Source organism: Apium graveolens, chromosome 10 (assembly GCF_009905375.1).
Source record: "Apium graveolens cultivar Ventura chromosome 10, ASM990537v1, whole genome shotgun sequence".
In the NCBI taxonomy this organism is placed as follows: Eukaryota; Viridiplantae; Streptophyta; class Magnoliopsida; order Apiales; family Apiaceae; genus Apium; species Apium graveolens.
In genome coordinates this window covers 209335119-209347609 of record NC_133656.1, presented here as the reverse complement: position 1 = coordinate 209347609, position 12491 = coordinate 209335119, and the positions used below count along the sequence as shown (strand labels likewise).

The following is a 12491-nucleotide window of genomic DNA, read 5'->3' as shown; positions in this document are numbered from 1 at the left end:
CTTTGTCTCCTTCTTCTTCACAGAAAGGTAACACTTTATATGCATCTAATGATACTGTCTAATCTCCTTCTTCGTTACCAGGATTTCGATCACGTATTTTGAAATTGTTAATGGCATGAACTGATGTAGGTAGTAGGAGAAAAAGAACCGGACAGATGTTTACATATTCAGTTGGTAAAGAAAACTCTGCTAATGATTCTACGGTTCTTGAGAAACACAATCACAATATTAATGGTTCTTCTAATTTAGGTATGTTTTTATATATGTCTTTTAAGCATAGTAATTTTAATGATCTAATTCATGTTTTGTTTGGTAGGTAATAAAAGACAACCTCTTGGCCAGTTGTCTCAAACATCTTCATCGAAAGGTTTGGGTATTTTTTATTTGTTTCAAGATAGCATGTAAAATATACTGCATTATGATCAATATTTTTTGTAGGCTTGGATGAACGCTTTTTGCATGCCAATAAGAATTCATAGTCACTATTTTCCGATTTAGGTATGTGTAATGTGTATCTTTTAAGCGTAGTCATCTTAATGATCTAATTCATGTTTTGTTTTGGTAGGTAATAAAAGACAACCCCTTGGCCAGATGTCTCAAACGTCTGCATCGAAAGGTTTGGGTATTTTTTGTTTGTTTCACTAGCATGTAAACCTAGCCTGCATTCTTATCAATTTTTTTTTGTAGGCTTGGATGAACGCTTTTTCCCTGCCAATATGAATTCACAGTCACGGTCTTCTGGTTTAGGTATGTTTTATGTATAACTTTTAAGCATATTCACCTTAATGATCTAAGCCATGTTCTGCTTTTCTAGGTATTAAAAAAAATCAAATCCAGTTGTCTCAAACGTTTTCATCAAAAGGTTTGGGTATTGTGTTGTTGTTTCTGTAGACTGTAAAATACACAACATTATGATCAATTTTTTTTTACAGGCTTGGATGAAATTTTTTTGCATGCCAATAAGAATTCTCAGTCACAAAATAACCATGATTCATCAAGTTTAATATACAACTCTGTAACAACTCAGTTGACACATTCTCTAAAGGAAGGACATGTCAGCCATGAATCGTCATCAGGTAAGTTTGACGATGAAGAAAATAACAAAAAATTGTAATCAACCCTTTTGAGTAAACCTTTTCCCTGGCTCAAGTAGGTACATCAAAAAAAGATAAGGAGTTCGAACTTTTAAATTTAATACTAAACAAGTCCTAACTAATTGATGCAGATGTTTAAAATTTTAATTTAAGCAAATGATCTTTCCTCACATTTATAGATCATACGCGGTTATGTCATGGCCCATTGTCTCCTTCTTCAGAGCCTAAAAGTATTGCATTTTTTTAAAATATAGTACTGCAACTAATCCTGAATTACAATAGGTCATAAGCAAATTTGTTTACAATAGGTCATAAGTGGATCTCTCCTGGACCATTGTCTCCTTCGTCCGCTTCTAAAGGTCTGCCATTTTTTAAACGTATTAATGCAACTAACCTAGATTAATTCACAAATCAAACTAACAAAACATTTTGAGCATATTTTCAGCTTTGAGGACAAAAACTCTGTAATTTTCTGAACAATCTAAATTGTTCAGTCAACGTTCACTTGATGAGAATGCAGACCCCAAAGTTTCAGCATCAATTAAAAACGGTAAATATAGTATTTCATTCACTTGCATTTTTTTTGCCAACATATATCTTGCCCGTTCACGCATGTTTGACAATATTCGTATGTTAGGTTTTCTCCGTCATGCAAGTAATCCTGCAATTACTACTACACCATCACAACGAAGGCTTAATTTATTTGATTTAACACCTCAATCTGGATTGACGCACATAAACTCATCGGCTAATTCATATAGTCCTAAACAGCCAGCGTCTTCAGGTATAACTATTACTTTTCAAAAACTTTATAACTTTCAGATAGTTAGTAGTAGTACATTTAACTTTTTCAATCCATGTTTGTCAAGTCTTGCAACAAAGTCCAGTAGCTTGAATATTACAGAATAGGCCAATAATGGCTAAGAAACACAGTATGTTTGAGCTCCCTGCATCTAGGATAATACCAAGCAATAATCCAAACTTAAATAAGAACGATCTAGTTCATTTTGGTAAGAATTTACAATCCCCGTCAAAGTTACACAGTAAAGACAAAAAGGCGCAGATTGATGCTCGCATTACTGAAAATTCTACCATGGCTAAGAAAAGAGAACGACGAAATACAATATCAATTACAATTCCAGAGACTGAGGATCTTGGTATTCCACTACCAGGTCGTTTTCAATACTAATATATTAATTATTTTATCTGTAGTTCTTTCATTGTTTTTATATTGATATTGTTAAATTTAAAAATTGTCTGCAGAATGGTTTCCCCATAATGAAGGTTCGTTATGTCTGAATATCTTTTTATTTTTAAAGGCATTTATTCTAGCATGATTTTTGTTTTTTTCGGCAATTTTTCTCGAAGTGAATGTTTGGTACAGAAGGAACCTCTGCAAGCAGAGTAAATCTGATGGATGATTTCAATAATGTAAGTGATGAAGTACTGGAAGATATGCCGGAATATGAGCAATACGTAACTGGTAATGTCACATTCACAGATTGAATATTATTCGGATAATTTGGGAAACATCCATGAAAGATGAATGTTGATAATTTTACATCCTGAATGTTTTTACAGATGATGAACTTGATGCAACTGAAAGCCAAGGTGAATATTTATCAGACTGTAACGATGAATATAAAGATGAGGATTTAGGTATACGGAAATTCAATTAATTCACCTATCCACTTTATAGAAAGAAATTGATGAAAACATATACTAACCTTTTAAATATTTTTACATATTTTTGGAAAGGATACATAGATCTTGGACCACCATCGAAAATATGTGGAAAATGTAAAGCAATGATGTGGAATGAAGAGAGGAACAACAAATCAAATAAAAACAGTCCACCTACATTCTCAATTTGCTACAAAAATGGTCACGTTGAACTTACTAAAGAACGTCTTCCTCCTTTCCTCTACTATTTGCTTTCTAGATCTGAAAAGACTGCCCATTTCTTGAAAAATATAAGGACATGCAACTCCTTATTTCAATTTACCTCACTTGGAGGTAAAATAGATCATAAAATCAACAATGGAGGAGGTTCGTATTGTTTTAAGCTGAATGGTCAAAATTATCATCTTATTGGAAGTCTTAAACCAAAGGAAGGACAATCACCAAAGTTTGCTCAGCTCTATGTGTATAACACTGACAATGAAATATAGAATCGGATGGACGCGGTCCCTGGATCTGATTATCTTGATCCAGAGATCGTCGAAGGACTGTTAAAGATGTTGGATGAGAATAATAAGCTCTCTGAAGGATTCCGTTGTGCACGTGATCGCCTTAATATTCCGGATACAGATGATTTTAGTTTGATTCTGGTATCTTCAAAATCTGCATCCGGCAGAAAAAATTAGGTTGGACCATCCAATGAAGTAGTTGCGTTAATTGTTGGTGACAGTGATGATACATGTCCATTCAGAGACATTGTAGTTGAGACAAAGCAAAAAAAATTTAAGAGAGTTTTTGAAACATGCAAGCACTTCATGTCTCTGCAGTATCCGTTACTTTTTCCGTATGGTGATGATGAATTCCATCTCAATATACCGTTGAAGAACAAGAAGCAGAACGTGCCTGCTGAAGCGGTTAATGATCAACATCCTGACGAAACCAGACACCGAACTACTGTCACAATGAGGGAATACTATTCCTATAAGCTTATGATACGTCCTGATGAAGGTATTATCCGTTACATTTTAATTCATGTTAAATCTAGGAAACTTTTTATCTCATACGTCATACTATTTATGTTGTTTTAGGAATGAATCTACATCTTGGTGGTCGTCTTTGGCAACAATTTGTTATCGACGCATTTGCTGCAGTAGAACAGTACAGATTGGACTGGATTAGAAACCACCAAAGCACCATTCGTTCAGATTTATACAGGTCTATTCGTGATTCTCTTACTAAAGGTGATACAAATCCTGGAAATATTGGTAAGAATGTCATATTACCAGTAACCCATACAGGTTCTCAACGGTACATGAACCAGTATTTCAAAGATTCTTTGGCTATTTGTCGTACGATTGGACATCCATCATTATTCTTGACAATGACATGTAATACTCAATGGCCGAAAATTAAACAAATGATGGAATATCTTCCCAGAGTGGATGTAGCTAACAAACCCGATGTGATAGCTAGAGTGTTTAAGCTGAAACTTGATCAACTCCTAGACCTTATAAATAAAAAGAACTACTTCGGGAAATGTATTGGAGGTTTGGCACGAATTTTTAAGTTTGCAAGACACACACTCATTATTCCTAAACAAATTTAAATTTAACAGTAGCCTTTTATGCATTTAACACGTTTGTTTTTTGATTTTTATTTTATTTTTAATATCATTTATGCATGTTATTTAGTTCCAAAAGCATGGACTTCCTCATTGTCATATGTTAATATGGTTGCACCCGTAAAGCAGACCACAAAATGTGCAATGGATTGGTCAGTTGATATCTGCCAAAATACCAGACAAAAATATGGATCCTATCGGCTACAACGTAGTTAAAGCGCATATGATACATGGACCATGTGGTAAAGATTTTTCTTATTCTCCGTGTATGGTGAAAGGAAAATGTGGACGTCATTTTCCTAAAAAGTAAGTGTGTGTTAAAAATATAGGAATCCAAGCAAGGATTTTAAATTTTAATTGAATACTGCAATTTATCATATATGCGGAAACAAACATCGCTTAATTTATACTTTTTTCTCTGCTTAAAGGTATAATGCAAACACTTTCTTCGATGATTGTGGATTTCCTGTGTATCGTAGAAGGCGGACTGAAGCAAGTGTTTTGAAGAAAGGAGTTCTTCTTGACAACCAGTATGTTGTACCATACAATAGAGATTTATTGTTACGCTTTTATTGTTATATAAATCTCGAGGTCTATAACTCCTCGCGATCTTTGAAATATCTTTTTAAATACTGTTTGAAATGTCATGATACTGCCATAATGCTTCTTAGAAATACAAATAAAAAAGATACACCGGATGAAACGACTACCAAAGCAAAATCAATGAATGAGATCAAAAATTTCCTTGATGGTCGTTATATATGTGTGTCGGAAGCAGCTTGGAGATTGCTAGGTTTTGACATACACCATCGTTTCCCTTCTGTTGAGCGCCTACTTGTATACATGGAAGATGAGAAATATGTTTCGTTTAAGCCACACGATGATCTTGGAGATGTTGCTGAAAGAGCCAAAATTCGATTTACCAAACTTGAAGGCTGGTTTGAAGCAAATAAAAGTTTCCCAGAGGCAAGACAATACACTTATGAAGAATTTCCAACATATTTTACTTGGAAGGCAGACTTATGTTAATGGAAGGCACGGGAATGTGGTCAGGTATTTGGTCGATTATCAGACGTTCACTCGCATTACGGTGAAACATTTATTTTAAGGATGTTACTCATGCACATCAAAGGTGCCACATCATACCAAAATCTCAAGACTATTAATGGATTTGTTCATAATTCATTTCAAGAAGCGTGTGACGCACTTGGACTTCTAAAGGACGATAGACAATGGGATGTTGCTATGTCAGAAAATGCAGTCCATGCAATGCCACGTCAACTCAGGCAGTTATTTGTGCATATATTATCAAACAATCAGGTTGCTGACCCTTTAAAACTATGGGAGAGACATTGGGAATCCATGTCTGAGGATATTCTGTTGATCAGAAGACGGATAACCAACAATAATGAACTGCATCTTAATCAATCCGACATTCAGAATTTTTGTTTGGCAGGTATCTTCTAAATTGGTTATAGTTCAACAAAATTCATCTTTAAAGTTATACGATACATTTAACCTGATAATATTTTCATTAATTCCGATTTATAAATACATTGCAGAAATTGAAAAACTCTTTAACGATGTTGGCAAATGTCTTAAAGATTACAACTCGATGCCTTTTCCTGAAGACAACTTTATGCATGGACTCGATAACAGATTACTGTTTGATGGACTTTCTTACTACAAGGAACACGAGCATGAGGAACATGACAAACTTTATAAATCACTTAATAAAGAGCAGCTTCATGCCTACGCTTCTATTATTGACAACGTTGAAAATGGAAAAGAAGGTATTTTTTTGTATACGGCTGTGGAGGATATGGAAAAACTTTCTTGTGGAATACTCTTTGCTGTAAACTACGTAGTGTTGGAAAAGTAGTTCTTCCTGTTGCCTCTTCCGGCATCGCAGCTACGCTGCTTCCCGGGGGAAGAACAACTCATTCAAGGTTTCACATTCCGTTGAAGGTTGATGAGTACTCGGTTGCCGTAATCAAGCATGGTACTGAACTTGGTGAATTATTAAAACAGACCAGTTTGATTATATGAGATGAAGCTCCCATGCAGCACCGATATGCTGCCGAAAGTGTTGATCGCAGTTTACGAGATATCATGACATCAGTGGATCCTGAAAGAGCCAGCCTACCATTTGGAGGTATAACTATTATTTTTAGAGGAGACTTTCGGCAAATCCTCCATGTGATACCAAAAGCTTCAAGGGCACAGGTTGTGAGTGCTTCTTTAAATAGTTCAAAGATATGGGATCATTGTCAGGTATTCTTACTAGAAAAAAATATGCGTCTTTCCTCTGGGAAAACAGAACAAGAAAAACATGAAATCGCAGAATTTAACAGGTGGGTACTTGATGTTGGTAATGGTACTCTTCCCAATGTTCATCCAGATGATATAATCAGTGATCCGATAGTAGTGTTTCCGGATAAATTTCTGATTAGAGCAAGAGAGAACCCACTAAAGGCTGTTGTTGACGTAATTTATCCCGATCTTGCAAAGAACATAAAGAATGCTGACTATTTGAGGGAAAGATCAATTCTTACTCCAACGAATGCCATTGTGGGTGATATAAATTCATACATTCTTGATCAGGTTCCAGGAAAGGAGCACTCTTATTTTAGTCAAGATTCCTTGGTAGAGAGTCAATGTGATAACAATGATTTTGGTTCTGCTTTTCCAATTTAATACTTGAATTCCATTTATATGCCTTGCCTGCCAAAACATTATTTGAAAATTAAAGAAGGATGCATGATTATGCTCATGAGAAACCTCAATCAGATCATGGGACTTTGTAATGGGACAAGAATGATTGTCAAAAGGTGTTTGCCCAATAGTATAGTATGTGATATACTTAATGGTTCTCAAGTTGGAACAACTCACATTATTCCACGGATAGAAATGGAACCTTCAGATACTCAATGGTCATTTGAGTTCAAAAGAGTTCAATTTCCAGTCCAGTTGTGTTATGCTATGACGATTAATAAGAGTCAGGGATAGTTGCTTCACAAGGTTGGACTTTATTTGCCGAGATCCGTGTTTACACATGGACAACTTTATGTTGCTGTATCGAGAGTTACTTCTCCTTCAGGCTTACATATTCTGATTGACAGTGATAGTGGAGGATATACAAATGTAACGGCTAATGTAATTTTTGAAGAAGTTTTCTATAATTTGCCGAACAAAGATAATCAAAATCAGTGACTGCACAATTTGTATTTATCTCTAATAACAAATTCTGTTAAAGAATATCTTGCTAATTTATAGGGTGGATATGTATCACTTACTTTCCTAATCTTGCAGTTATTCATTATTGCCTTATTTAAAGCCTAATTTATAGTAATATGAAATCCATATTTGATCTTCCATATGTAAAGTATTTTTACAAAGATTTGAACATAATATTTCCACTTTTTACATAGTGTTGATCAATATTTCTGTATATTTCTAAGAATCGTTAAACAATATTTGTTATTCTATTACACATTTAATAGAAGAAAATAATCCATTGTGAGATGTCTCCATACACTAATCAAAATTAAACAAAGCAATCGAATGTAACATGATTTCAGTTGACAATGCATAAAATTATCTACAACATTCATAAAATGACAAATAAATGGAGTATAATACTCGCACGTACCAACATAATTTGAAATACTTGATAGAATTAGAACATAGTTTATGGCAATTTGTGAAATGCCAGAGTAATAGAAACCTTCACAACGTCTTTTCGAAATACCGTACATGACAAAAGCAAGTTCAATCAGCTTAACAGATAGTTGGTTACTTAATTTCTACCGGGCAAGCTAACAAGAAACACGACAGCATCTTCTTCTAAAAGGGTGAAAACCAGAGTTTCATTCAAAGATACATGATTATCTCTTATAAACTGGTTCCATCCTCCTGACATCCTAAAAGTTCTGCCGGATATCACAATCGCAACACTCCATTCGTCGTCTGGAGTCCTCATGACAATTCTGGCGCCAACTTCGAAAGACCGATTTCGTGGACTGACGTGTTTTGGGATATACTACAGAAAGAGAGTTGTTTATTTAACTGATGAATCCGACACAATATCAAAAGCGAACTATAATTGTTATTTACAGAATATTAGAATAATACAAACACTATGATGTTACAGGGAACTATATTAATTTAAGATTTTTTTTGAAAGCATTAATTTAAGATTTATATGTTTCACGTACCGGTCCGTGAGTTGTGTTGTTCACATTAGATTGGCTCATCACAACAGTAAAATTGATAGGATCAATGTTTAATTCTGCTTGCTATATTCCTTCTGCAATGTGCTCCACGCCAACCTCCAGATCAAGCTCATCATTCTTTGGTTCCCCGGGTTCGATATCATTTTCCATTTCTGTCACATTCAAATAAACATTGATTAATCAATTTAAGTAAACAATTGTCATATTAATTATATCTAAAAAAATAATAAACAACGTAGATAGATGAAAATAGATAGATTTGCTGCATAATGCAAATTAAACATTGATAAAAAAAAAAGCACAATGACCTGTATCACTTGAACGGTTGTCCATCAGCATAACTTCGACGTCTGAACTGTTAAATATCATTATTAAAAAGTTCTCATTGTCAAAGTAAGTAGGATTTTATCAGACTCGGTTAGACCATAGTCATCCATAAGATCCGTGATGCCATATATTTTCTGCAAATTTGGGAAACAGGTTCCGTCATACTGATCTCCATTTCTCAGAAAAAAATGATAAATTAGGTGGAAGCACTTTTCCAAACTGTCTCCAAAATCGTCCTGGAATTGGCTGAAAAACACATAAATGTTAAAGCGCATTATACAACCTAGGCAATATAATCGAACAAACAAATTTATGGTAGCTTTACACTAAAATTAATATTTTAAATTTTAAAAATCATATGAAATCTTAAAATTTAGCTACATGAACACTTGCTGGAAAAGAAACACAGAAAACACTATCCGAAAGTTACTTACTATTTCTTCAAATTTAATTTCCTCACTGTTGAGAAACACAAGTATCTTCCATCCAAAGCCAGTTGTCAGATCTGAAATTATAATTTGATTAAAATTACAGGTTGAAATGTATACTACTATAATAAATCAAGTACAAATATGATTAAGTTTCGGAATTGAGAATGAGAAAGTCACCTTGATCATAAAACGTGCCACGTGGTATAGTTCGATTCAGGAAATAAATCACCTCACTGAAGTCATCTTTCAAAAAACTTGCAAAGAACTTTCCATTTCCATTATAAGAGAAAATCATTATTGATCCAAACAAACCACGACAATCCCTATTAAATTCTGACATATTACAAAGAGATTGTTCTGTTTTCCTGAATCGAACATGTGACTCATGTCCATTGGTTATTTGTATTATAACAGTTCTTGGTATCTTTGGCCGAACAGCCGTAATGAAACTTTTCGGTAGCCTCTCCGATAGGATTAAAGTTTTTTACAATTTAATATGGCATATGTATCAAAGACTTAATATGTTTCGAACATACAGAGCATTGAAAGAAATCTCACCACAGCATCAAGCTCTCTGTCTTCTCTAAATCCAGGCAGAAAAACAAGGAATGAAGGATAGTTCTTGCTATAGTACTTGAGCTATAATGTAAAACATAAATTATAGTATAAAAAATTCAAGTTCATTTGTGAAACCGATCATACGGTTAAATGAGGTTAAACTAACTTTATATACATAAAAGGACTGTTAAAGAATGGAAATAATAGCTTTACTGACGATGTTTGAATCTTCCAGTAACTTTATGTTTGTTCATCGTGCTTCCATATTTTAACAGGTATCTGTCATATACATATCGAGTAATATATTAGATTATTAATTGATTAAACATTATATGAATCTAATCCCAAACTGTTCACCAGTTTGTACATTTGTCTACTGCTCTCGCAGGAGAGTTTGTTTCAACAATTAACTGTAATAGTCTTAATACATATCACAAGTACAAACATTAGTATACAAATTCTACAATATACATAAGAACTTAAACATACACACAACATATAAAGATACAGAACATACATAATCTACAAACATACATAACAGAGTGTATATATAATAGTTCTTTCTATCTCTCTCTCTCAGAGTGTATACACAATACTCACAATACTCACTATTTTTCAGTGATTATAACACCCATGCATACAATACTCACAACTTCAATCCTATTGTCAATACCAATTAACAATATTCATTGGTCAATACAACACATTGAGCAACTATACAAACTTATTGATATTACCGAAGCAGATGAAGTTAAATCAAACTCAATTAGTGATAAAATTGAGTGTTAAATGAAAGACAAACCTTGAAGAAACCCAAACCTGATTAATCGAAGTGAAAGTTTTAAAAGTAAATATAAATATAAATATGTAAGGTAGTTTAAAAACAAATATAAATATGTAAGATATTTTAAAAATAAATTTAAAAATTAGTTTCCTCAACTAACATAAAATCTTTGTCATTAATGAATTTTACTGTATGGGTAATTTTAAAATATATAGGTTAAATTAATATTCTAAGGATCGTAATATTTTCATCATTATCAACCAAAATGAACCAAAAGAATAAATATCAAGTAGACTACAGTACAGTTAAATTAATATGTGAGATTATTTTAATTATTTTTTATATTTTTAAATAACACTTTATTAGTTAATATATAATGAAAATATATTATGAATATCCTATATTTTTATATGTAAGATAATTTACTCAACTAACATAAAACCTGTGTCATTAATGGATTTTACCGATATTATAACTTCAAGAAATATACATTACAATCAGATTATACGGATACGTTATATAACCGCGGTAGAACATAATATTTTTTTTATCATTATCCACTCAAATGAACATCAAGTGTTAAACTATAACTTAATAGAACAAAAAGTGTTTAAAAACTTTCTATGATTAAAAAATTACCTGAAATAAAATAAAATAAATAAAATATTCAGAAAGAGTTAGGTGTGTGCTTATTTGTATCCTCTTCAACCTTCACTTTTTCTACATGATTGTACAATGTAAATGCAACTATTATAATAAAATTGACAATATGAAATATTAATGTCTCAAGAATTTAAATTAATAAATTAAAATTAAATAAATTAAAATTAATTTATTGGAGTCCATAATAATCATTATTCTGATTGTTGTCTGTTGTTAGTTCGTAGCCATTTTGTGTGTTTTCTCCATAGATTACGATTGAAATTCAAATATTATATTACAACTGGCAATTTGATATGTAATTTGCAGAAACAAGCATCTATTGACATGAGCGGTTTTCTGTCACAATAATACTTATCCAATATGTTCAGCGTACGTTCTACCATTACTCTTTTCATGTCGAATACTAATTGTAAAATATCATGAGTAGTAAGATGTTTAGTAATGGAGTAATTGAAATATATTAGATGGAAAATGGGAGAACTAATTAAATTGTAGAAAATAACGTAATATTAAATTCTTTACTGTCAAATATTTCATTAATACCCATGTCTATAACACAAGTCACATTTAAGCCACATCTATACTTATAAAACAATTAAAGTTTGATAAAATGATGTACAATACAATTCTAAATCTTATTATATTTAATCATATTTCAATAAATTAAATTAATAAAAAATTAATAGATATGGTAGCTGCTGCTATTTATCCTCTCCATTTTTCGTATTTTCTACCTTTAAGCAGTTTAAATGTAACTATTATATCCCAACAGACAATATGCTATTACTATTGTCTCAAAAAATTAAAATAAAAAAATTAACTAAGATCCATAATAATAACCATAAACAAGATGATGTCCGTTGCTTCTTATCATATCCATTTTTTGTGTTTTCTCCGTATTACATGATATAAATGCAACTATTATATAATAATAATAATAACTGGCAATATGATATCCTATAAACGGAACAAAGTATGTATTGACACATAATGAAACTTATAATATAAATCATGTCGTTAATTTGCTTCAACGGCTTTCTGGGCTTTCTGTCACAGCTGAAGTTATTTGTTCGCACGTTCTACCATTACTCCGTTCAT

At 32.5% G+C, this 12491-nt stretch overlaps 1 protein-coding gene across 1 annotated transcript; it reads left to right on the top strand.

Annotated features, from left to right (window-relative positions):
* The first annotated feature begins 3271 nt into the window (after positions 1-3271).
* On the top strand, positions 3272-7092 carry LOC141691739 (uncharacterized). Its single transcript, XM_074496498.1, has 10 exons — positions 3272-3424; positions 3602-3782; positions 3863-4321; positions 4466-4547; positions 4824-4925; positions 5067-5361; positions 5449-5851; positions 5958-6188; positions 6278-6384; positions 6463-7092. Exons 1-10 carry the CDS (start codon positions 3272-3274, stop codon positions 7090-7092), a joined length of 2643 nt encoding a protein of 880 aa, XP_074352599.1.
* The last annotated feature ends 5399 nt before the right edge of the window (positions 7093-12491 follow it).